The 27,397-nt window shown below is 41.5% G+C and overlaps 1 protein-coding gene across 3 annotated transcripts in view; it reads right to left on the reverse strand.

Annotated features, from left to right (window-relative positions):
* Positions 1–27,397, reverse strand: part of ltbp1 (latent transforming growth factor beta binding protein 1) — a 174,550-nt gene that overhangs the window by 102,105 nt on the left and 45,048 nt on the right. For all 3 annotated transcript variants that reach the window (XM_072391566.1, XM_072391565.1, XM_072391564.1), the window contains exon 5: positions 17,211–17,381. In XM_072391566.1, coding sequence (XP_072247667.1) covers positions 17,211–17,381 — 171 coding nt within the window. The remainder of the gene's footprint in view (positions 1–17,210; positions 17,382–27,397) is intronic.

Genomic DNA, 27,397 nt, shown 5'->3' on the forward strand with positions numbered 1-27,397 from the left:
GGAACATGGCCCATTCGGACTCAATGTCCCCCACCTCCCCCGGGATATGGTTGAAGCTCTGCCGGAGGTGGGAGTTAAAGCTCCTTCTGACGGGGGATTCTGACAAACGCTCCCAGCAGACCCTCACAATACGTTTGGGCCTGCCAGGTCTGATCGGCATCCTCCCCCACCAGCGGAGCCAACTCACCACCAGGTGGTGATCAGTTGACAGCTCCGCCCCTCTCTTCGCCCGAGTGTCCAGGACATACGGCCGCAAGTCCGATGATACAACCACAAAGTCGATCATCGAACTGCGGCCAAGGGTGTCCTGGTGACAAGTGCACATATGGACACCCTTATGTCTGAACATGGTGTTCGTTATGGACAGTCCATGACCAGCACAGAAGTCCAACAACATAACACCACTCTGGTTCAGATCGGGGGGGCCGTTCCTCCCAATCACACCCCTCCAGGTCTCACTGTCATTGCCCACGTGAGCATTGAAGTCCCCCAGCAGAACGAGGGAGTCTCCGGTAGGAGCATTCTCCAGTGCCTCCCCCAGAGACTCCAAAAAGGGTGGGTACTCTGAACTGCTGTTTGGCGCATAGGCACAAACAACAGTCAGGACTCGTCCCCCCACCCGAAGGCGGAGGGAGGCTACCCTCTCGTTCACTGGGGTAAACCCCAATGTACTGGCACACAGCTGGGGGGCAATAAGTATGCCCACACCTGCTCTGCGCCTCTCACCACGGGCAACTCCAGAGTGGAAGAGAGTCCAACCCCTCTCAAGAGGACTGGTTCCAGAGCCCAAGCCGTGCGTCGAGGTGAGTCCGACTATATCTAGCCGGAACCGCTCAGCCTCGCGCACCAGCTCCGGCTCCTTCCCCAACAGAGAGGTGACATTCCACGTCCCAAGAGCTAGCTTCAGTAGCCGAGGATCAGACCGCCAAGGCCTCTGCCTTCGGCCGCTACCCAGCTCACATCGCACCCGACCCCCTTGGCCCCTCCCACGGGTGGTGAGCCCGTCGGAAGGGGGACCCACGTCATCATTTCGGGCTATGCCCGACCGAGCCCCATGGGCACAGACCCGGCCACCAGGCGCCCGCTGCCGGGCCCCACCCCCGGGCCTGGCTCCGGGGGGAGGCCCCGGTGTCCCACATCCGGGCAAGGGATCACGAGGTCCAAATTTTTTGTTCATCATAAGGGGTCTTTTGAGCTGTTCTTTGTCTGGTCCCTCATCTAGGATCTGTTTGCCTTGGGTGACCCTACCAGGGGCTTAAAGCCCCGGGCAACATAGCTCCCAGACTCATTGGGGCACGCAAACTCCCCCACCACGATAAGGTGACAGCTCAGGAGGGAGCCTGTGAGCGTTGCACAAAATGGCCACGGTTCTAAACACTTAACACTGAAGGCAACATAGTTTGCTTCAGCTGAGCTGACAAAATACAATACACAAAATGCCACAAACAAACTATGTGAAAACCTGGGAAAGAAAATACACAATAAGGTGACTTGTGTATGTATCCTCCCTGCCATTGTTGTTTAAAGCACAGCAGTGACTCAGTAGCTGTCACGTGACAGCTGGTAGAGAACAAGTGAATGTAAAACTCAAATTGATTTTGAAAATTAGTAACACAATTAAGTGAGAAAAAAGATAACAGTAAGTTCCCTAAAATGTTACATGGTGCATTTATTGTGTCCTATTACTATTATTATTATTGTTATTATAATAATATATGGTCTGATTGCATCCTCATTGTCTTCCCTGATTGCTGACGGCTTTGCTTTGCGGTAAGACGTATTGCATCACTTCCTGTTGCTTTGTGTGTGCAATGTGACAGTTCTCGCTCCTCTTGAACTACTAATAATCACCTTAATTCTCCCTATAATTTACACATCTTGCATAGTTAACTCTATCCCATACTTGTTATATTCTAACGCTCACTCTTACTGATCTTTAGTTTTTATTTTTCACTTTTTAGCGGTGTGTCTGGTTCTCTAGCTTAGCATGGCTACCAGTTCTCTTCCTCTATCTCCTGCTTTCACCTGCTCCGTGTGTCAGATGTTTAGTTACTCCTCTGCCTCCTTTAGCTATAATGGTACATGTAACAAATGTAGTCTTTTTGTAGTTTTGGAGGCAAGGTTATCTGAATTGGAAGCTCGGCTCTGCACTGTTGAAAACCACCCGATAGCGAGCCAGGCCCCTTTAGCCAGTGCGGAGCCACCTAGCGTAGCTAGCTCTGTTAGTCGTCCCCGAGCAGATCCCGAGCAGCCGGGACCCTAGAGTGGCTGGGTGACTGTCAGGAAGAGGAGTGATAGTCCTAAAGTCAAGCCCGTGGTTCACCATCAACCTGTCCACGTTTAAAATAGATTTTCTCCACTCAGCGACACACCCGCTGAGGACAAAACCCTGGTAATTGGCAGCTCTATAGTCAGAAACGTGGCATTAGCGACACCAGCGACCATAGTCAAATGCATTCCAGGGGCCAGAGCGGGCGACATAGAATCCTATTTAAAACTGCTGGCTAAGGATAAACGTAAATACGGTAAAATAGTTATTCACGTCGGCGGTAATGACACCCGGTTACGCCAATCGGAGGTCACTAAAATTAATGTTGCATCGGTGTGTAATTTTGCTAAAACAATGTCGGACTCCGTAGTTTTCTCTGGACCCCTGCCAAATCTGACCAGTGATGACATGTTTAGCCGCATGTCCTCATTCAATCGCTGGTTGTCTAGATGGTGTCCAGCAAACAACGTGGGCTACATAGATAATTGGCAATCTTTCTGGAGAAAACCTGGTCTGATGAGGAGAAATATGGACGAATTTATTAGTCATCCAAAAACATGACCTTTACCAAACCAAAACCAAACCTTTACTTAAAAAACCTACTCTTGATTCAGAAGTGTTGGCTAATTATCGACCTATATCCAATCTCCCTTTTTTGTCTAAAGTTCTTGAAAAAATAGTTGCAGCTCAACAAACGGCACTGGTGAAAGTTACCAATGATCTCCTGTTAGCTTCTGATAGCGGACTTGTTTCTGTGCTTGTCCTGTTGGATCTCAGTGCTGCATTTGATACGATCGATCGCAGCATTCTGTTACAGAGACTTGAACATGTTATTGGGATTAAAGGAACTGCATTAGGCTGGTTTAAGTCATATTTATCTGATAGATTCCAGTTTGTTCTTGTAAATGAAGAATCTTCCTCACACGTTGGAGTAAGTCATGGAGTTCCTCAGGGTTCTGTGCTTGGACCAATTCTTTTTACTTTATACATGCTTCCATTAGGTAACATTATCAGACAGCATGGCATAAATTTCCATTGTTATGCTGATGATACTCAGCTGTACTTATCTATGAAACCAACAGGTTGGTCAGACTACAAGCCTGTCTTAAAGACATAAAAACATGGATGACTCAGAACTGTCTGCTTTTAAATTCAGACAAAACTGAAGTTGTTCTCTTTGGACCTGAGCGCTTCAGGGAGAAATTGTCTAGTTATATAGTTACTCTAGATGGTATTTACTTGGCTTCTAGTTCTACAGTGAGGAACCTTGGAGTTATTTTTGACCAGAATTTATCATTTGACGCACATATAAAACTGGTTTCTAGGACTGCCTTCTTTCACCTTCGTAATATTGCTAAAATCAGGAACATCCTGTCTCAGGGTGATGCAGAGAAACTAGTCCATGCATTTGTTACTTCAGGATTGGACTACTGTAATTCCTTATTATTTGGCTGTCCCACATATTCTCTGAAAAGCCTCCAGCTGATCCAAAATGCTGCAGCCAGAGTTCTGATGAGAACTAACAGGAGAGATCATGTTTCTCCAGTTTTAGCTTCTCTTCATTGGCTCCCTGTTAAATTCAGAATAGAATTTAAGATTCTTCTCCTCACATATAAAGCTCTTAATGACCGAGCTCCATCATATCTTAAAGATTTAATTGTAAGATATTTTCCTAACAGAGCACTTCGCTCCCAAACTGCAGGTTTACTTGTTGTTCCCAGAGTTTCTAAAAGTAGAATGGGAGGCAGAGCCTTCAGTTATCAGGCCCCTCTCTTGTGGAATAAGCTGCCAGTAAATGTCCGGGAAGCAGACACCCTTTCCACTTTTAAGATTAGGCTTAAAACTTTCCTTTTCGATAAAGCTTATAGTTAGGGATGGCTCAGGTAATCCTGAAACATCCCATAATTAAGCTGCTATAGGCTTAGACTGCTGGGGGACCTCATCTGTCACACCTTTCCTCACTTTGCTCTCTTTTTCCTCCTGTTTAATTTCTCAAATGATTTTATGTACATGTGACATTATTGTGGTTATTCACTTGTGTTTCTCTGTTCCAACAGATATCCTTTTAATGGTGTTATGGTGTTTTTCCCCCCTCTTTTCCCTCTTTTCTGTCTTCTCAAACCCCAGCTGGTCGAGGCGGATGGTCACCCTTCCTGAGTCTGGTTCTGCCAGAGGTTTCTTCCTGGTTCTGGTTCTGCCAGAGGTTTCTTCCTGTTAAAAGGGAGTCGTTCCTTTCCACAGTCGCCTCAGGCACGCTCAGGACGGGAGATTGGACTGAAGACAAGTTTCGGTGCAATCTGTTGGTTTCCTTAGCTAGGATATTAATTTTTTGAATTGGCTCTATATGAATTAATTGGATTATGATTACAATGAATTGAATTCCAATTGGCTTGAATTGGACTATATTACTTAAGTGCCTTGAGATGACAATTGTTGTAATCTGGCGCTATATAAATAAAATTGAATTGAATTATTATTATAGTTATTATTATTATCATCATATTATTTTATGGTAGAGTATAACACAAAATCAATATGTTGATATAATTTTCAAAAGTATTTATTTACAGACACACATACACACAAGAACACTATATACATCTACAAGAACCGAAGACCACTAATTAATTATGATTTCATGACAAATGAATGAACATCACAAATCAGACATCATTCATTTCCTCCTTCGTTTCTCAGTCCACAGCCCTGTAGCTGAGCTGCAGTCACATGACAAATGAATGAAAGAACGATCCGGTTTGTGAACGAAATGTTCTGCTCTTCAGCCTGTCTGTCACATGACAAATGAACGAGGACCCCAGGAGTTGAGTCGTGAACGAATCATTTCTGTTTCCTGTCCTTCTGACTGAGCTTATGCAGCTGCCGCCTGCCATGTGGCGAGGGAGGGTTCTGCATGAAAATGAACGAATCACTCACTGAGACAACTCGTTACTCCCGAGTCACAAAAAAGATTAGTTCATAATGAATGAAACGTTCGCGAACGACACATTACTAGTATGAACTTTGCTGCAGACGGGAGTGGGCGGATAAAAAAAAAACGGGATGTAACCTCGCAACTGGATGTCAATAAATGATGTGGAAAGAAAGCTCAAAGAAGGTCTTTACAGCACAAAGACAAAGCAAGGCAAATCTGACTTTTGGAGAAGTTTCTCAATTGTCCATGAATCTCTTTATTAATAGCCTATAAAATGACGTGTTTTCTCCTGCGGGACGGGAGAAGACACAAAATCAATGCATTTCTATTATTGTGCGGGCATAAATTCTCAAAGTTTTGCGGGTGCGGGCGGGAGTGGAGGTCTGGGTTTAACTGTTTAGGAGGATTTGTGAGTTTTTCAATCATAGCAAAGAGAGTTCGAGAGTTGTTGACGTTCTTATTAATCATTTTATTAGTGAGCAAATAAGATAAATAAGAAATTACGGTAAATAAATATGTGTTACCTGCAGGTACTTTTGATAAAATACAAAGTTCTTGCCATGACAAAGCTTGAAATATGGATGTTGCTGTAATCTTAAAGTAATTCAATTCAATTCAATTCAATTTTATTTATATAGCGCCAGATTACAACAATTGTCATCTCAAGGCACTTAAGTAATATAGTCCAATTCAAGCCAATTGGAATTCAATTCATTGTAATCATAATCCAATTAATTCATATAGAGCTAATTCAAAAAATTAATATCCTAGCTAAGGAAACCAACAGATTGCACCGAAATGTGTCTTCAGTCCAATCTCCCGTCCTGAGCGTGCCTGTGGCGACTGTGGAAAGGAACGACTCCCTTTTAACAGGAAGAAACCTCTGGCAGAACCAGACTCAGGAAGGGTGGCCATCCGCCTCGACCAGCTGGGGTTTGAGAAGACAGAAAAGAGGGAAAAGAGGGGGGAAAAACACCATAACACCATTCAAAGGATATCTGTTGGAACAGGGAAACATAGGTTAATAACCACAATAATGTCACATGTACATAAAATCAATTTTGAAATTAAACAGGGGGAAAAAGAGAGCAAAGTGAGGAAAGGTGTGACAGATGAGGTCCCCCAGCAGTCTAAGCCTATAGCAGCTTAACTATGGGATGTTTCAGGATTACCTGAGCCATCCCTAACTGTAAGCTTTATCGAAAAGAAAAGTTTTAAGCCTAATCTTAAAAGTGGAAAGGGTGTCTGCTTCCCGGACATTTACTGGCAGCTTATTCCACAAGAGAGGGGCCTGATAACTGAAGGCTCTACCTCCCATTCTACTTTTAGAAACTCTGGGAACAACAAGTAAACCTGCAGTTTGGGAGCGAAGTGCTCTGTTAGGAAAATATCTTACAATTAAATCTTTAAGATATGATGGAGCTCGGTCATTAAGAACTTTATATGTCAGAAGAAGAATCTTAAATTCTATTCTGAATTTAACAGGGAGCCAATGAAGAGAAGCTAAAACTGGAGAAACATGATCTCTCCTGTTAGTTCTCATCAGAACTCTGGCTGCAGCATTTTGGATCAGCTGGAGGCTTTTCAGAGAATATGTGGGACAGCCCAATAATAAGGAATTACAGTAGTCCAATCTTGAAGTAACAAATGCATGAACTAGTTTCTCTGCATCACCTTGAGACAGGATGTTCCTGATTTTAGCAATATTACGAAGGTGAAAGAAGGCAGTCCTAGAAACCAGTTTTATATGTGCGTCAAATGATAAATTCTGGTCAAAAATAACTCCAAGGTTCCTCACTGTAGAACTAGAAGCCAAGGAAATACCATCTAGAGTAACTATATAACTAGACAATTTCTCCCTGAAGCGCTCAGGTCCAAAGAGAACAACTTCAGTTTTGTCTGAATTTAAAAGCAGACAGTTCTGAGTCATCCAGGTCTTTATGTCTTTAAGACAGGCTTGTAGCCTGACCAACCTGTAGGTTTCATCTGGTTTCATAGATAAGTACAGCTGAGTATCATCAGCATAACAATGGAAATTTATGCCATGCTGTCTGATAATGTTACCTAATGGAAGCATGTATAAAGTAAAAAGAATCGGTCCAAGCACAGAACCCTGAGGAACTCCATGACTTACTCCAACGTGTGAGGAAGATTCTTCATTTACAAGAACAAACTGGAATCTATCAGATAAATATGACTTAAACCAGCCTAATGCAGTTCCTTTAATCCCAATAACATGTTCAAGTCTCTGTAACAGAATGCTGTGATCGATCGTATCAAATGCAGCACTGAGATCCAACAGGACAAGCACAGAAACAAGTCCGCTATCAGAGGCTAACAGGAGATCATTGGTAACTTTCACCAGTGCTGTTTCTGTGCTATGATGCACTCTGAATCCTGACTGAAACTCTTCAAACAGATTATTTCTATGTAAATGATCACAAAGTTGAACTGCAACTATTTTTTCAAGAACTTTGGACAAAAAAGGGAGATTGGATATAGGTCGATAATTAGCCAACACTTCTGAATCAAGAGTAGGTTTTTTAAGTAAAGGTTTAATTACAGCAACCTTAAAAGTCTGAGGTACATATCCTGTCAACAAAGACCGATTGATCAAATCCAATATGGAAGTGTCAATTAAGGGGAAAACCTCCTTGAACAGTCTGGTTGGGATTGGGTCTAACATACAAGTTGATGGTTTAGAAGAGACTATTGCTGTTGTTAGCTCAGAAAGATCAACTGGACAGAAGCTGTCTAAATACAATTCAGGTTCGAAAGATACTTCTAAAGCTGCTCTACTTGATGATACATCAGTGATAATAATGGGAAGGATTCCATTAATCTTCTCTCTGATAGAAACAATTTTATTGATGAAGAATCTCATGAAATCATCACTGCTGAGAGTTAAAGGAATACATGGCTCAACAGAGCTCGGACTCTTTGTCAGCCTGGCAACAGTGCTGAAAAGAAACCTGGGATTATTCTTATTCTCTTCTATCAATAATGAATAATACGCAGTTCTAGCTTTACGAAGTGCTTTCTTATACGTTATTAAACTATCTTTCCAGACTAATTGAGACTCTTCTAAATTAGAGGAACGCCACTGTCTCTCCAGCTTTCTTGCAGTCTGCTTTAACGCACGCAGCTGTGAATTATACCAAGGAGCCAACCTCTTCTGACTGATTACCTTCCTTTTCAGAGGGGCAACATTGTCCAGTGTTGTACGCATTGAAGCTATAGTGCTGTCAACAAGAGAGTCAAGTTCTACTGGAGTAAAATTTAGGTAGCCGTCCTCTGTCATATCAGCACATGGCAGTGAAGAAAAGGATGATGAAATCAACTCTTTAAATCTGGTTACAGCATTCTCTGACAGACACCTTCTATATGTAGAATTCTTCTCAGAAACCGTGTAGTCAAGTAATGTAAATTCAAAAGTTATTAAAAAATGGTCAGACAAGACAGGATTATGAGGGAACACTGTTAACTGTTCACTCTCAATGCCATAAGTCAGCACAAGGTCAAGGGTATGATTAAGGCAGTGAGTAGGTCTGTGAACACTTTGACTAAATCCAATAGAGTCTAATATAGAATTAAAGTTAATATTTAGGCTGTCATTTTCAACATCTACATGAATATTAAAGTCACCCACTACAATGACTTTATCTGTACTCACCACTAACTGGGATAAAAACTCTGAGAATTCAGACAGAAACTCAGAATAAGGGCCAGGCGGACGATACACAACAACAAACACAAGAGGTTTTTGTGATTTCCACTTTGGGTGGGAAAAACTGAGAATCAGAGATTCAAAAGAGCTAAAACTAATCTTGGGTCTAGGACTGATTAGTAACCCTGATCTGAAGATAGCTGCCACTCCTCCTCCTCTGCCTGTGGTTGGAGGAACGTGAACATTTAAATAGTCAGAGGGAGTTGATTCATTAATGCTAACATGATCCTCCTGCTGCAGCCAGGTTTCTGTAAGACAAAATATATCAATATGATGATCACAAATCAAATCATTCACTAACAGAGACTTCAAAGGGAGAGATCTAATATTCAGCAAACCACATTTAATAGTTTGATGTTTTTGTTCAGTTAAAGTTTTTGTTTTAATTTTTTTTTGCACAAGAGGATTTGCTCCTTTTGTGTTTTTTGATTGAGGGGGGGCAGCATCAGGTGGGAAGCCGCAGAGAAGTGTGTAAGACTACAACTCTGCATCCTGGTCTCAACCCTGGGATGTCATGTTTTTGGATGACTAATAAATTCGTCCATATTTCTAGAAATGAGAGCCGCTCCTTCCAAAGTGGGATGGATGCCGTCTCTCCTCATCAGACCAGGTTTTCTCCAGAAAGATTGCCAATTATCTATGTAGCCCACGTTGTTTGCTGGACACCATCTAGACAACCAGCGATTGAATGAGGACATGCGGCTAAACATGTCATCACTGGTCAGATTTGGCAGGGGTCCAGAGAAAACTACGGAGTCCGACATTGTTTTAGCAAAATTACACACCGATGCAACATTAATTTTAGTGACCTCCGATTGGCGTAACCGGGTGTCATTACCGCCGACGTGAATAACTATTTTACCGTATTTACGTTTATCCTTAGCCAGCTGTTTTAAATAGGATTCTATGTCGCCCGCTCTGGCCCCTGGAATGCATTTGACTATGGTCGCTGGTGTCGCTAATGCCACGTTTCTGACTATAGAGCTGCCAATTACCAGGGTTTTGTCCTCAGCGGGTGTGTCGCTGAGTGGAGAAAATCTATTAGAAACGTGGACAGGTTGATGGTGAACCACGGGCTTGACTTTAGGACTATGACTCCTCTTCCTGACAGTCACCCAGCCACTCTTAAGTCCCGGCTGCTCGGGATCTGCTCGGGGACGACTAACAGAGCGAGCTAAGCTAGTAACACTCTGGGAGTTGTAAATCGTCTTAACACGCATCTGTGTACCTCTAAAATTACACATTTCAAACTTTTGATGAGGAAAAACTGAACTTGTTACACAGGGTAACCAAGGCTTGATGAATGAAGCTCAACAGGCCATCATATTAGTCAGCTTCTCTCAGGGTGAGCAGTTTCCATAGGGCAAATAAACCACTCCCCATGGGCAGATGCATTGACAGCGTATAACCACAAAACCACTGCTTGGACAATGTGTGTCCCTGTGTGGCATATCCATAGAAGAACAAGATTTGATCAGTCAGCCTAATAGCATTTGTCCATGAATTGTAATATGAGGGATCAGAGCAGAGCAGATCAGCTGCTACCAAGCCACCTCCAAAGATTCATGAGGTGATGGACAGAAAGAATCCAAAACCAAACATCTCAGTGGATAAAATCATTGGAAAACCTTCAGTAAAAGGCTGTGTTAGAATGAAGAGACAGGGCTGAGCACTCATCACCCAGTCTTTAAAAAGCAACATAGTGGGTGCATGGACTGATTTGCAGAGTCGTTAGTATGAAGGAAAAAAGTCTTCAGACAAAGAAGTTTTGGCTCCATTCTGACCAGTGGCTCAAAAGAAAGCTCCATCAGTGCATGCAGAACAAACTGCTAACCACATGATGGGACCATGGGGGTACTAGTAACCAGGCCTGGCCCCTTTCAGGAATTGCTTAATAAGCGGCTGTGAGACTATTATAAAGCCCTCAACAAGCACATGTGAGTCTGATATGGCTCCAAAATACTCTCTTGGGGTAGATTACAACAGCCCACTGGCTATCTAGAAAGGATAATTAACAGAGAACCACAATTACCCCACAAGAGACTGAATCTGGATTGCAGTCAGTGGTGGCACACCACCAATGGAACACATGCCATCATCACATGCAAGCATAAATCCGTCTGGTAGAAGGGGCACTAGATGTTTGTAAGGTTGAAAGAACTGCTGGGCCAAATTGTTAGGAGGATTCTGGTTCAATATTTGTGCTACAGCCTGTGTTAGCATTTCCATTCTGATCAGGAGACACCAGGGAGTTCCTCCCAGCAGCCGTGAAAAATCTGCCATCCAAAGCTGGTGGGGCCTGTCCGGTGGACTCTAGCCTTTATAATTCTGCTGGAAAGGGGGAAAAGGGACAAAATGCACTGCATTCATAGACCCAATGTATGTTTGAGATGGATTCACAAAAGAGGTGGAGGACTTATCTGAAGACCAGCTGTGAAAATAGTCACGTGGCTAAATAAAGGCAGATTTCCAGACTTTTCTAGAACGTTGACGAGCCAGCTGAAACACACTTTCCCCTTTTCTGAGTGTTTAAGAACTGTGTCATTTGTCACAATGTCAACTATAACTAGTTACGGAGAGTTGTCAGTAATTCCTGAAGCTTGTTCAGAATGTCAACTGTTACTGTGCGGGGAAAACTGTGTGTGAAAGTGTTGAAAAAGTTAATTATGGTATGGAGCTAGAATAGAGACATACATTTTGTAACTTCTACTAGCATTTTCTAACATGTATTACTATATTTGCATGTGTAATAACAGGTGTAAGTACAAATTAAATATACATGTCTGTAAGTACTAAACAAATGAACAACATTTATTCATAAGTTACAAAACAAAATTACAAGTCTGTAATTAGAATTAAAATTAGAATGAAATTAGACAAAACTGATTGGTGCGTTAAACTAAGCATCACCATTGGTTACTCAACCAAAGTGTGTAAAAAGTGTGACAAAAGTTTTGTACTAGTAGAATTGACTTGTATCTTCAGACTTGTAAACATAAATATTTTTACAAAAACATGGAACTTCGGAGCATGTACTGAACACCTAGAACCAGTTGGGCACATACAGGCAGATTCAATCCCCAACATTATCTGGGTGTGTTAGTCAAGTTTTGAGAACCTTGATTTTATAAAAATTTGGTCAAACTAACATGTTTCATGCATTTAAAAAGTAGTTTTGGGCAGACAAAAATAATGATTTTTAACATACTAACTTGTGGTATAATAGTAACACACAGCCATTGCATTAGCATGACTAAGGCTATGTTCACACTGCAGGTCTTAATCCTAAATTTTGATGTTTTGCTGAGATCAGATTTTTTTGTGTGGTAGTCCACACTATAATTTATTTGCTAACCACCACAACACTGTGCAGCCCCAAATTTCATCATCATAAACCTAATTTCAAAACATTCTTAGCATCCTTTAATATTTATATAGACAATCTCAAATTCAGTTCCAACTCTAAAGCTATCAAAACTATGTCTGCTCCTTGAAGGACAATTTGGAATCCTCAAGCATCACCTCTGTCATAATTGTTATGTTGTTAACTATTGCTGATACGTTCAGATTATACATTTGTATCATCTTTGTAAATGTTCTAATTGTTGCATAAAAAAAACAAAAAAAAAAAACATTCAGGCTAAGGTCACTTTGAAAATCATCAGATATGTTTCCGATTCAGGGCCACATACTGAATGCTACGTTCAGACTGCATTTCAAATGTGGCCCACATCTGATCTTTGCTCATGTGTCTCAGATCTGATATTTTTCATGACAGTGTGAACAGCTTAACTCAAACGGAATCCAATTTTTTTAAATTCCAATTTGGACCACTTCAGTATGTGGTCCTAAATCGGATACATAACTGATGTTTTTCAAAGCGGCATCAGTCTGGACGGTCATGTCGCATTTCATCCGAGCTTTACGTCATTGAAGTGAGACAGACATCACAATTTTGGGTCGGAGGAGGCAGGACACGGCAAAATTAAATGTAAACAATGGATGAAACAAGCACTTGGTCTTAATTTTGTCTGCTTCAATTGCACAACAACTCCAGAATTGATACACACATGCTGACATGTGTAGCTTCCATATTTACTTTTGTAAATGCAGCGTGCTGCGTGTGATGTCACATCTCCTCTGCTCCTGCGGGTCACTTCAGGGTGATAGACTGTTCACACTGGAGTCCGATGGAGGTAACATTTAAATTATACTGAGACCAACCATGCAGAAAAAAAAACAGATCTCAGCAAACAGTCCAGTGGCCTAAATCAAAATTGGAAAAATCAGATTCCATGTGACTTATGCTGTTCACACTATCATGAAAAAAATCTGATCTGAGTCACAGCCACTATATTGCCAAAAGTATTCCCTCACCCTTCCACATAATTAAATTCAGGTGTTCCAACATGATGGACGAGTCTGGGTTTGGCGGTTGCCAGGAGAACAGTACTTGTCTGACTGCATTGTGCCAAGTCTAAAGTTTCTCGTCCAACATCAGTGTCTGACCTCACAAATGCGCTTCTGGAAGAATGGTCAAAAATTCCCATAAACACACTCCTAAACCTTGTGGAACGCTTACCCAGAAGAGTTGAAGCTATTATAGGCAGATGAGCGAATACTTTTGGCAATATAGTGTATGAGCAAAAAATCGGATTTGGCCCACATTTGGCATGCGACCTAAATGTAGCCTAACATATATAGCGAAATTCACTGAAGTGCTATACGGGGTCTCCAAACATAACAATGATTTCATTCCATAAAAGTAAAAAAGAAAACTGCCCCCAGGTCACCCAGAGTTACCTCTTAGAGCTTGTGTTAGCCTCACTAATTTGTTGAGTTGAGTCAGACAGGAATTCAGCTTGTTCCACTCTCCGTGTTTCTGCATGTGTTAGTCAGGGACACTCATCTCCTCCTTGTACGTTCTGAGGCAGGCTGAGACACAATTTGCTCAGTCTGCGCAACACATAAAACAACTCCCAAAACATATGCTCTTTGACACAGAGGCTGTTTCATGATAACCTGACTCTAATTGTACAGTACAATGTCAGCTGAACAACTCAACCCACTCATCTGGCTGTCAACATGAGATTTCTTTACACTAGATACATATAGGATTTTTACCTTCACAATGCTTTTAAGTCCATGGTAGTCCCGATTTCATTAAGGTTCTTTTCTCTTTACTATATTTTTGTTTCTTGTTTTCTGTTTTCAAAAATCAAAAAAATACCAAAGAGCACTCCAACAGCTCTATGGCACTTATTAGGATGATTGGTCAACAAGCATTGGGCCTCATGCAAGAACTGTTCATACGAACAGATCTGTTCTTAAGTCGTGTGTACAAGTTATTTAAGAGAATTCGCGCATTCAGTGTTGTCGTAAGCGTTACATAAAATAGTCCGCTGTTATTCGAATCAAGTTTGCTTGACCAATGGATTGTATATTTAATTACTTTGAAGATATCATAGATAAATATATACATTATACGCCATAGTTATGCTGATGTTATTCTGTTTGACTTAAATTATGCATTAACTGAAGGTTAATTTGACTCTGGATATAACAAGGCGCCCTGTGATGGACTGGCGACCTGTCCAGGGTGTACCCCGCCAGAAGGTGTGGTGCCAGAAAACCACCATGGGCCTCCCCATTAAAGTGCTATCATGATGAGGCAACAACTGATTCCACGACTTTGGTTGAAGTCATCCAGTGCCTGGCCATGGTGAGACTTTTTATTGTTATTATTTTTTTAAGCCATTTTCATATCAAACCATTTCTTCTTTATTTCGGTGACATTACGAAATACAGGTGACACGGAATTAACAGCATTCATAATTGCTTTCTTCGCTTCAGCAGGTCCCGTAATTCCACTGCTAAATTCCATTTGCTGCTAAAAATGCCAGATTTTCCTTTTTGGATCTCCGAAAGCAGAACTTCAGTCTCAGAGCCAGTAAAGTTGTTCTTTTTGCACCTTGATGCCATTCTCATGACTCAACACTTCCTGGCACAGGAGAGAGGAAGCGTAGCCTTATATGGTATTATTTTGGGCGTGGAGTATGCACATTTACTATCCTCGTGCACGAGCACGTGCACTTAGATACGCACGGGTGGCATTCATCATTTACGCAGGTCGTTTACACTCTTTTTCCGAAGTTAAGAACGTTTGTTGAATCTGACGTGGTGTGTTCGTACGAGACCTTCTTACGAAAACAAGTGAGAGAAATTTAGAATAAAAATACGAAAATGTTCTTGCATGAGGCCCATTGAGCCCAGCGAATGCACTAGGTGAAACCTCACTCTCTGAAATCAGCTAGACCGATTCACTCTCAGTTAGATTTATCTTCAAACTCAAATGTAGAAAAGTTGGAACAAACATAGTGACTCCTATAGTTACTTTGACTTGTATTTTATTGCAGACAGTATATACCCAAGACATTTAATACTTTGCCTTGTCAACTTCATTTCATTTGTTTAATTTTCAATTCTTTCATTTCAGGCCTGCAACATCTTTTAAAAACATGCTGGAACAGAAAAGCTTTAATCACTTTGTTATATTGCCTATTCCTTCTCACAACACTTTAAAGGCGTTCTGGAATTGACGAAGAGTTCCAGGTTTTATTTTGTTCCCCTCTTCCTCCACAAACATCTTAAAGAGTACAACAGCATAGGATCATAATTGTTTGACAGAGAAACCCAGACGTCTCTGTCCCCGGCCACTTCCTCCAGCTCTTCCGGGGGGACCCCGAGGTGTTCCCAGGCCAGCCGAGAGACATAGTCTCTCCAACGTGTCCTGGGTCTCCCCCGGGGTCTCCTCCCCGTGGGAAGTGCCTGGAACACCTCCCCAGGGAGGCGCCCAGGGGGCATCCTAACCAGATGCCCGAGCCACCTCATCTGACTCCTCTCAATGCGGAGGAGCAGCGGTTCTACTCCGAGCCCCTCCCAGATGACTGAGCTTCTCACCCTATCTCTAAGGGAGAGCCCAGACACCCTGCGGAGGAAACCCATTTCGGCTGCTTGTATTAGCGATCTTGTTCTTTCGGTCACTACCCACAACTCGTGACCATAGGTGAGGATGGGAACGTAGATTGACCAGTAAATAGAGAGCTTCGCCTTCTGGCTCAGCTCCTTCTTCACAACGACGGGTCGCTGCAGAGCCCGCAACACTGCAGACGCCGCACCGATCCGCCCGTCAATCTCTCGCTCCATTCGTCCCTCACTGTGAACAAGACCCCAAGATACCTGAACTCCTCCACTTGGGGAAGGATCTCATTCCCGACCTGGAGAGAGCATTCCACCCTCTTCCAGCTAAGAACCATAGTCTTGGATTTGGAGACTATGGTAAGAAAATTTCTTATATTTTCTTATATATTCAAACCCATATCCATCCATTTTCTATACCCACTTAATCTCTCCCCATCTTTGATCAGCGAACACTTCCACAGATCCTGCTTTTGTGCAAAATCAAGATTAAAATAAGTTGGTGACATCAACTATTTGATATAACATCATTCCCCCCAACCTCATTACTAACCCTAAATTAACCTGGTCTCAACTTTTTTTGTTGCAGCCCGAAACAACAAAACAGTCTGCAATTATGTAAAAGACTAAGTAAAAACTAATGAAAATAAATCATGCATTCTAATTTGCATTTATAAACTAGATGAAGATTAAACAGAAAAGTGCCAACATTCAGACAAACTCAGGAGGCAGGTGTCAAAAGTAAATAAACTTTTACCAGTGAAACAAGAGGCACTGCAGTAGCAGTGAGTGCAGAAAGCTCAACATGACAAAAACAGCGCCAAGCTGGACATGAAAAGTAGCCACAAAATGGAAACTAAGACGAGGATCTGGCACAGAACAAAGGAAAACCAAAAGTATATATAATGGGCCAAATAATGACTAAAGTGATTCAGGTGTTGGAATGAGAAACTTGAGGCAGGTGTGTGAGGAGAGCAGAAAGCAAAATTATCACAAAAAAGCAACGAACGGACTATGGAAAAAGACTAATGTAAAGGTGAATGTAAAAATAAAGACAAAGAACCATTAAACCAAGATCAATTTAAGAAAACCTCAAGCAGAAAACACTGACTGTGACACACTTTAAAGTTAGCAAAAATACTATGCTCTGCTGAATGAATACACTTCCTGTGTGAGGAAAGCCAAGCACATAAGTGTTCATCCCAATCAGTCCTTCAACTCTTAGAAAGCAGGTGACCTGAAGCTTCTCTCTGACTGGTGTTCAGAAATAGTGTTCATAAGAAAATCAAGTTGAGATCACTTACCAACTCTGAAGTTGGGCGCTGTCAGTGTGTCTGCGGTATGACCGTTCTCACTGATGATGGTGGTGGTATTTCCTTTCTCACAGTTATTTTGACATCTGCTTCCTATGCAGGTCATTTTGCAAATGGTGGGTGTGAAGACCACCTTAATCCTTCCTGTAAGATTGCCCACTGCTGTTGAAAATATGGTGCAAACCATTAGGAGAGGGAAGGAGAACAGAGAAAGTCTGGTTATTCTTTCATCCATTGAAAGTGAAATTAATTCAAGGTTCAAGCTTCAGTCAAAACATAAAAAAACAAAGATTGGGTTATTTTCAAGTCTTAAAAAAACTAGGTATGTGTTTGCTTCTTCAAACTACTCGTGCCTATCTCTTCCTCCACCCTCTTTACTGCTCCTAAATCCAGTGGCGCCTCTGAAATATGAGTAAAAAGAAAGAAAAAAACGTGGGAGAGGTTAGCAAACTCTTCAACTCTTCATCAGAAGTCTCTGAGAGGTGGATATTAAGCTTTATTTCATAACAGACAACCAGGATATGTCAACTTCAGCTTCTATGCTGGTTTTCCTTGATCTTCTGATTCCTTTTTTATCTAACATTTTCCTTAATTCAGCATCTCCAATCAAGACAAAAAGCGCTAACAAATTCTTTGCCATTAATCCACGATAAGATTTGAAAGAAGCTGCTCTTATATGCCCAGTGAGATAAAAAGTTTAACTACGCCTTTCCCTGACTTCAGCATCTTCTTCCCACCCTCAGGAAGTCAACCCTCAATACAAATTGACAGAAAGAAAAGATGAGTGAAGATACAAACTTTGACAGTGACACTCCTATCTATCTCACACTGAGCGACTCAAGTAATCGTTCCCCTACTATAATGTCTTGTGTTTATCTCTTTAATTAGCTTTTTCCTATAATTCTCTCAGTTTTATTCACTTCTCTGGATATACTGTATCTGTTTCCTGCACACTGATATTCGACATCCCTGTGTCGAGTCCAAACCCCTGTCTCCTGCACTCAGTGCTCTGTCTGTGGCTGTCAGCTGTTCACGCCAAACTCATGGAGTAAAGCCAAGCAGCCGAAGGAATGTTTTTTAAACCTCAATTGGAGGAAAAAACATGGGATAACACGCCCCAGGCTACCTAAACATTTTCTAATAGGTGCAAAAATTTACTATTAAAAGGGGATCTAATATGATGCAGCGGTTACATCAGAGTGCCAATGGAAACTGGTTTTAAAAAGATTGCCTGGATCATACATAGACAACCAAGATTTAAAGTCTAAACATGGTTTACCCAATTCCCTTTGGTGGGAAGATTATTTCCAAAAAGTAATAAATGATAGGAGGAAAGGAACAAAAAGACATTCCAAAAAGTACATTGGATTATGCTTAATTACAAATTATTTTAAAGCTATAAATCAATGAAAACCCAAAATAGTTTAGGTAAAACAAAAGTTTATTTAGAAACAAAAATGGAAGATTTCAAACTTCCTAAAAAGTGTCTGAGGACCCTTTAGAATGATTAATTGGACATAATGGAGTCATAGGTATAGTCAAACACAATAGGCCTCAGTTAATAAAATCATTTTCATATCTCAATTAAACACACCAACATTGTGTACTATTGGGAAGAAGAAGTAAACCATCACATTTAATAACAACTTTCTTTGACAGCTAAAAGCGGGAGAAAACGTTTTCAGTGGCTGCACATCAATCCCTGACATTCAGGAGGTGTTTGAGATCAATTTTCCTTACAGAGCTGCTTCTGTTCAGGCACTGGTGCTAAATGATGCGTGTCAAAACAGATGCTTCTATTACGTGCACAATGAACGTACAACAAAATCCAGTTACTCACATAATCAATATGTTACATTTGTTAGATATATTATATATCTCATAAGTTTTCATTGTCATTCCCACCAGTGAATATGGTTTCTGACAAGTAGCACTGATATTTGCTTCATAAAAAATACCGTGTCAGAAATATTGTGAACTGTGTGCAGCATGAATTGCTAACGTGAGAATTACTTTGACAAGGCTCTGAGAAGCAGTGCCCTGGGAACAACAATGATAAAACCCACTTCCCTCCTATGACTTCACTTCTGTCTCTGTGTAAGTTTGCACATGTTGCTGGCAGATTGTATCGGTCTTGTCAAACATATGGCAAGAAAGTCAGGGGAGCATCTCAGACAAAACACAGACATCAATCAACATGAGGGAAGAAAACAGTCCTGATGAGATTCATCCAGGCTGCAAAGAGCCTAAAGAGAGTGTAGCAGAGAGGAATGACGTAAATATAAAACTCCAGAGGGAATACCCTTTTGTTTTAGATGTTTGCTATCACACTTACGGAGGTATTCATCTGCAGCACACACGGGCCGCACAGATGGCCATTTTTCAATGCAGACGGACAGACATGCAGTCCTCCAAAGAGTTAACAACACACAGGCTCCTGAGATGACACTACGCAATTGGTTGAATGCTGATTGGTTGAAAGTTTGCTTAAGATGTCCAGAGCCGAGAGGGCCAACATTTCATAACAAAGAGGATGACGCGCTAAAAACCATAAACAACCGCTACATTGGACAATCTTCATTATTTTATCAATAAAGTTTAACTCCATCACAAAGTACATCTTTGTCTACTTTGAACTTGTCACAGCCACAGGTGTGACACCTGGTTCTTAACTCACCTGTATTCCATCTTCCTTTGATTGCCCCGTTAGTTTAAATATCTGGTCTTATCTGCCATTCTTCGCTCGTGTGTTAATGTATTTGTTATGCCTGTTTGGTTCTCGACCTGGATCCTGACCTTTAGTGTTTTGTGGATTATTTTCAGTTCTTGGATTACCTTGGTTTTTTGTTCCGGTTCTGCAGGCTGATTCCCCTGCTCACCAGGCCAGGTTTTTCCTCTGTGTGAGATTTTCTGTTATCCAATAAACTTTTGTTTGAACTAAGAGTTCTTGTTCTCCTGACTCTGTGACCGCACCGGGGCCCGCACTTCATTAGGGTGTGACAGAACACACGAGCCAAATGGACCCCGCAGATCCAGAGTCGATTCACCAGGCGCTGACAGCCCAGGGCTCTTTATTGGGACAGCATGCCCAGGACCTCAAGGACATTATGGAGGCGTTGGGGTCCTTGACTTCTAGCGTCGCCTCCCTCTCTCAGAGACTGGAACTGTGTGCTGCTTCTCCGCTGCCTGTCGCTGTTCTGCCATCAACAACCCCTCTTCCTGAGCCCCATCTCCCGACGCCGGAGCGTTATGGCGGGGACGTGGGAGCCTGTGGACGTTTCCTCCTCCAGTGCGCTCTGGTGTTTGAGTTGCAGCCTCGGATGTACCGGGAGGACCGCGCCAAGGTGGCGTATATCACCAGCCTCCTGCACAGTGGGCGCTGGCTACGTGGGAGGGCAACTCCCAGCTCTGCTCCTCCTACCGGCGGTTCGTGGCGGAGATGAGAGGGGTCTTCGACCATCCTGTTCGTGGTAAAGAGGCGGGCAACCGACTGCTCTCACTGCGCCAAGGCTCCAGGTCAGTAGCTGACTACGCTATTGAGTTCTCCACACTGGCGACGGAGAGTGGCTGGGATAATGCTGCGTTGATGGGAATATTTCTTCGCTCCCTGAATGACAATTTGAGGGATGAGCTGGCGGCTCGGGATGAGTCAGAGTCCCTGGCCGATTTAATAGACCTTGCAAGGCGGTTGGACAACCGTAGCACTCTCTCCAATCATTATGAAGTGTTTTGGGAGAGTGATGCTGGCCCACATTCAGAGCACCATGCCAGACACTCTGGACCCTCCGCAGTATGCCTACCGGTCCAACAGATCCACCTCAGACAGCGTTGCTGCTGCCCTCCACAACTCCCTCTCCCACCTAGAAAACAAAGACTCCTACATCAAGATGATCCTTGTTGATTACAGCTCCGCCTTCAACATCCCCCACAAGCTCACCCATAAACTGTCTGCTCTTGGCCTGAACCCCACCCTCTGTGACTGGCTCCTGGACTTCCTGATTGGCAGGCCCCAGTCTGTCAGGATCGGCAACAGGACTTCAGCCACTATCATCACAAACGTGTGGGGTGCGTCCTCAGCCCTATTCTCTACACCCTCTTCACCTACGACTGTGTCGCCTCTCACAAGGAAAACATCATCCTGAAGTTTGCGGATGACACCGCAGTGATAGGACGTATCACCAACGGAGATAAAGAGGCCTACAGGAGCGAGGTGGCAAATCTGATGTCATGGTGTGAGGACGACAACCTCACCCTCACAGACAAGACTAAGGAGATAATAGTGGACATGAGGAAGGAGAGGAGACCTCATCAGCCACTATTCATCGAGAGCTTGCGGTGGAGACGGTGAGCATCTTCAAATACCTGGGGGTGCACATCAGCGAGGACCTCACCTGGACAGTGAACACCACAAAGCTTGAAATAATCTATGATGTTGTCACTCACTGAGATGATGATGATGAGCGCGATAATTACAACATGTCTTGCTGACAATCATCCGTGTGATGTCAAAAAGAAATCTTCCTAGTTCTGTATAACACTGTACAACTGACATGTTTCAGGCTGGGTCCAGCTCATCCCACAAGACTCTCTTGCACTGATATTAGTACTCAGCACTGGGAGAATAAATCTTGCCATTTCTCAAAAGCTCCAAACCCAGTGACTGTAAGAAATTACTTTGCCCACATTGACATTGAAACCAAAAATTCTTTTTTCTATATACCACACAGTCAGTCCACACCATTATAAGTGGTGAAAATTCATCATTGTTGTAGTATAAAAGAATACCTTTATTCAGACAACAGGAGTTCAGTTACAGAATGTCATTAAAATATGTTATTAAACCATCTTCAGATGTAGCTATGTCAATTCTCTCTGAACTCGTTAAAGCAAAAATTATTTTTCCTAGAGGTATGAATTGGGATATTTTTAAGTTTTATTATGTTATTTTATATTTGATAATTTTTTGTTATATTTATAGTGTAGCATTATCTTGGCTAAAACAATCAGATTTCATGGCTGAGTATCTAAGCTATTCCTCCGTCACAGGCACACTACTTACTGCAGTGCTATTAAGACCACACTTTCTACATGCATTGTGCATTCCTCTGTCACATGCACAGATGATTTCTAGAATTCTAAATGACAAAAGGTATTCTTTTTGAGCCCACAGCACAGACAGAGACTATTGAAGCCACACATTTGTGCGCAAAGACTACAGAGTAAGTAAAATAAGTTTGATGATTTTATGAAGTATATATTTGATCTATTGAACTATTATATATACGGCATGTAGTGAAGCGCTTTGAGTGGTCAGTTAGACTAGAAAAGCGCTATGCAAGTACAAGTCCATTTACCATTTACCATATTACATCAAAATGTAATTATACAGTAGCTAGCTAACTGGTAAACTAGAGATGCTAAATGTAAGCTAGCTAGCACAACTGCATTAGAAAGATCAGTTGTAGAATATTTTGAAGACCATTTCTTCAACTAAGTATCTGTAACTCTGTAACTTTTCTTTCTTTTTTTTTACACATTTGGTCGTCTTACTCAACAGAAAAATTACACATGCACCATTATGTGTAAATGATCCAATGTGGAATATTTAAAAAATTCCTAAACTAAAGTTCCAGTGGAAAGTTTCTGGAATTTACCTGGAATTTTCCATGGCTTTGCAACCCTATGTTTTATAGGTCTTGTATAGCCCTTGTGAGGGCTGCAGGCCAAAATGCTGCTGCTAAAAATGCTAAATAAAACAATAAAACAAATCTAAGATTTATGGCTACTCTGGTGGCTCATGGCATTCCTCTTTGGTAATTGTGGTGCTGCTGAGTTGATTCTCTCTGACCAAGTTCTCTATCAGGGTCAGAACTGCTAGCATTTGTCTGAGGTTGTTTTGGAAATGTGGGGGAGCTTAGGGATATCTCAGAGAAGACGGGGGATAACTTTCCCAGATGTGGCACCAAAGCTAGTTGCTGACAAGCCATCTGTTATGTGGGACAGGGTTGACAGAGGCTGTGGGATTTCTGATTTAGACGAGCAAACACATCTGCTTCTTTCACAAAGTGTGGACCTGAATACATGCCGAGCAGAAACCAACCATAGGGTTCTTATTCATTTAGTCAGAGCCTGCTTTTAGTAGATTCACGTCTTAGCCATGTTACAAACCAAGTGACACTTAATCATCTAATGTTGTTATGTATAGTACAGTGGGAAAATAGTCACGACCCATTTCTTTGTATACTGCCACAAAAACAAGAAATAGGTGCAGCATTTCACTTATCTAATTAATTTAAAAACAGAGTTTGTACAGTTCTAAGCAGCTTTAAAGTGAATCTCTGGTCTGAGCTCCTTTATTCTCCAACACAGCCTGAACCCTCTGAGACAAGCTTTCTGTCATTTCTTTAAGGAGTCTTCAGGAATAGTTCTCCAGGCTTCTTGAAGGACATCCCAAAGCTCTTCTTTGGATGTGGGCTGCCTTTTGTTCCGTTCTCTGTCAGATGATCCCACACTGCTTCAATAATGTTGAGGTCCGGGCTCTGGGGAGGATTCATCCCTCCATAAGACCTGTTGCCACTGATTTTCAGTCCACTTCTTGTGTCATTTGGCACAGCTCAGCCTTTTCTCCCTGTTTCCCTTCCTTAAGAACGGCTTCTTGACAGCCACCCTTCCATGGAGACCATTTCTGATGAGGCTTGGGCCAACAGTAGATGGATCAGCTGAAGGTCCAGATGCATCTCTCAGGTCCTGTCAGGTCTTTGCTGGATTTTTTCCTCTTTCTTAAGGACATCACTTTCAGATCCTGTTCATCTGCTGTAGATAGTTTTTTAGGCCTGACACTTCTTCTTTTGTCCTCCACTTGTCCAGTTTCCTCAAATGTTTTAAGGACACACTGCACACCATGCTGAGATATGCCAAGTTTTCAGCTAATAGCTCTCTGGGAATCACCTTGTTGCTGCAGAAATCCTATTTTCTGTCTGTCAAACTGTGTTATCTTTGCTGTTTTCCTCTGGTTAGGTGTACAAAGTACTATCTGGAAGTTACAGATAGTAGTTATTTCAAAAAGTATATTTTCACTGCTACTGTTCATTACCACCCACTAAAGGTAGTCTATTTTTAGATTTCTGTTTTTTAAGCAAATAATTAACTTAATTTTGTGTTTGCAGAATCTAGCAGCAATAATCAACTAAAGTTTGATTGAAACCACACAGTGACAATAACAATGGTCATCCACTGTTCAGCATCTTCCACTCAGAATCCCAGCAGTTTTAATGAGTCATGGTAAGGAAACATTACTGTCATGGTTTCTCTTTGCAGTTTCTCAGCGCAGATCTTCAGTTGACCTCAAAGCCCAGCCAAGCTGGTATTGTTTTGATAAATTATACTTAAATTAAACAGTTAAATTGCACTCAGCCTGGTGCAGATGGTATAGTTTTTGTATGATGAGGACATTGATTTGGCCAACTAGTGTTGAGTATTGCACTGGTACTGCTGGTTATAATGTCATAATAATCATAAACAGCTCCAACAAATTAATTAATGAGCCCGTTAATTAATTTACATTAATTCATTTCAGATCTAATTTTGTTTATCTAAACAGCAGCCTATTGCCTGCCAACATGCTGAGGCAGGCTACCACCCATTCCTGAAGCAATCAGTCAAGTGTAAAGCGATGCAGAGCACATCAGTTACCACAAATGTAACCACAAATATATATATTAGCAGTGTGTACTGCTAAATGTGTTTTCTCTCTAGGATATGAATGTCTAGAAAATGCGAGTCCTTCCTTTTATTCTTCTCTCTTTGTTTTTTTACTTTAATATTTGGCCAATTCTTTGGTATTCACAACTGCTAACTGAAACAAAAGATGCGAATATCAAAAAGCTTAAAACTGTGGAAAAACAAAACAAGACTGTGGCTATGAATAAATAAACAAGACTTTGAGACAAAACCTGACCTGACAAAACGTGGACGTGAAAAGTAAGGTGGGGATTCTGCAATGACATGAGGGAACCTGGAAACTAAATACTGTGGGGTGGTGATTGGTGATGGCGAGCAGCTGTGAACAGAAACAGGCGACGTGAGTGAAACTTAACGTGACAGGGGAAAAAACATGACAAGAAATTAACCAAGGACCTGAAAACATGACAAAACAAAACAAGACTCAAAACGTGAATGCGACAGTCGCTGTGGTCAGAAACACCACAGCTTCAAAAATGACTGCCTTCTTCATATATGCATGCAGATGAGCCTTATGTTGGAAGTCAGTCTTGAATCTTTGACAATCAAAAAATTGTGCAGATTACAAGTAAGGAGAGGCTATGCTTTTGATAGCCTGCCTCTCTTCATATCCATAATGGTTTGTACCAACAAGTTTCTATTTGTTTCAGCAAACTGAAAGGATTCTTCCAGAATAACACAGTTATTTCATTCCATCTCTCATGCCCTAATTTTGACCATCCTTGCCTTTGTATGGAACTGCCCTCAGATAATTAGACTACTAATTCATTTTAGACAGCTCCAAGCAGCAGGCAATGCTTCCATTTTTATGTTATTACTCATGGAGCTGAAGTCTGAACAAATTCTCTCACTGCACAACATTCTCTTCATATCCCCCTGGTGTCCGAGCAGATTTTTGAGTGTGAATAGGTGTAAAAAATTGGGATTAAGTTTATAAACGACATAATCTTTTATTTCTATTTTCTTATAAGGACATAAGACACAACAACAAAATAGCTGAGACAAACTACCTTAACGGCCTCGCCCCATCGCATTCATCTGAGCTTGTAACTGTCTGTAATCCTGGTTGAGCTCTGAGGTCAACAAATCAACTTTTGCTGGAAGTGTTCAGGTCAAAACACAAACACTGGGGTGACCGAGCCTTTTCTGTTGCCGCCCCCAGGCTCTGGAATAAGCTCCCCCCCGAGATGCGTCTTATTTCTGACCTGAGCCTCTTTAAATCCAGGCTAAAAACCTACTTATTTAGGATGGCTTTTAATACCCAGTAGTATGATGACACTTTTATGTTATTCGATTTTGTTGTATTTTATTGCTTTTATTTTTCTTTTCTTGTTTTAAATTGTTTTTTTACTTATTCTTTTCTTTATTTATCATCTGCTGTAAAGCACTTTGGTACACCAAAGTGGATTGTTGTAAAGGGCTGTATAAATAAATTACATTTACACTTAATGCAATGTAAGAAAACTTCCACCCTTATACATTTCAAGTTTCCGGGAGATTTTTCCTCCTTACTTTCATTTCAGAACTAAAATATCTTCACATGAAGGACATGCTGACTTGGCAAACTGTGATTGCTCCATTGCAGACTGTCTCTTGCAGCAGGTTAACAGCCCAGTTCAAGTTTTGCCTGTATGTCTGAAATCAAAGAATTCAACTGGACAATACATATAATATGCAATAGAAATGCATAGAGAGGGCTACTGGATGTGTTAAATTACATAATTATCCAGTTCTTAAAGTTGTGTAATAATATATTTATGATAAATAAAATGATTAGATCATGGAATCTAGATCGCTGTGTGGATCAGTGACACGAGTTTGTGACATCAATCATTAAATGACATCGCTATTGAAACCTAATACTGAAATTGGATTAGATCTGTCCCAGCTCTGTTATTATTCTTCTCCAAGTCAGCACAGACAAGAAACAGGATTTCTCATCTTCTGAATGAATCACCTTAATGCAGGGAACATGAAGCTGCGGTGAGACTGATGCTGCTGCTAATGTTAGGTCAGAACAGACAGAGAGAGTCTGGATATGATAAGATTAAATGGATTTGCTGAGGAGCATCTGTCTGTTGTATCACTAGAGAGCAGAGAAACACAGAGGAGTTTTCAAATAACCTTCAACACATGAGTTAAACACATGTTAGAATGGTACATACACAATGTGAAGCTGGAGTTAAAGTCCAAAGACATCAACAGAGTGGGCAAATGTGACCATAATGCCACAGAGAAAAACGTGGCTAAAATGTCAACAAATGTTGCTTTAAGAAAACATAGAAAAGTAGGATGATTAAACACATTTTTATCAAAGCGAAAACCAAATCAGCAGGTGCCAAAAGCAACATTACTATACATTTAGTTGTAACATTTAAACCAAAGTTTAATGCTTATCACCTGAACAAGCAGTCCGCACACTTTACCTGCAGATGTCT

This window comes from Leuresthes tenuis, unplaced genomic scaffold, assembly GCF_036924035.1.
Source record: "Leuresthes tenuis unplaced genomic scaffold, fLeuTen1.0.hap1 SCAF_8, whole genome shotgun sequence".
In the NCBI taxonomy this organism is placed as follows: Eukaryota; Metazoa; Chordata; class Actinopteri; order Atheriniformes; family Atherinopsidae; genus Leuresthes; species Leuresthes tenuis.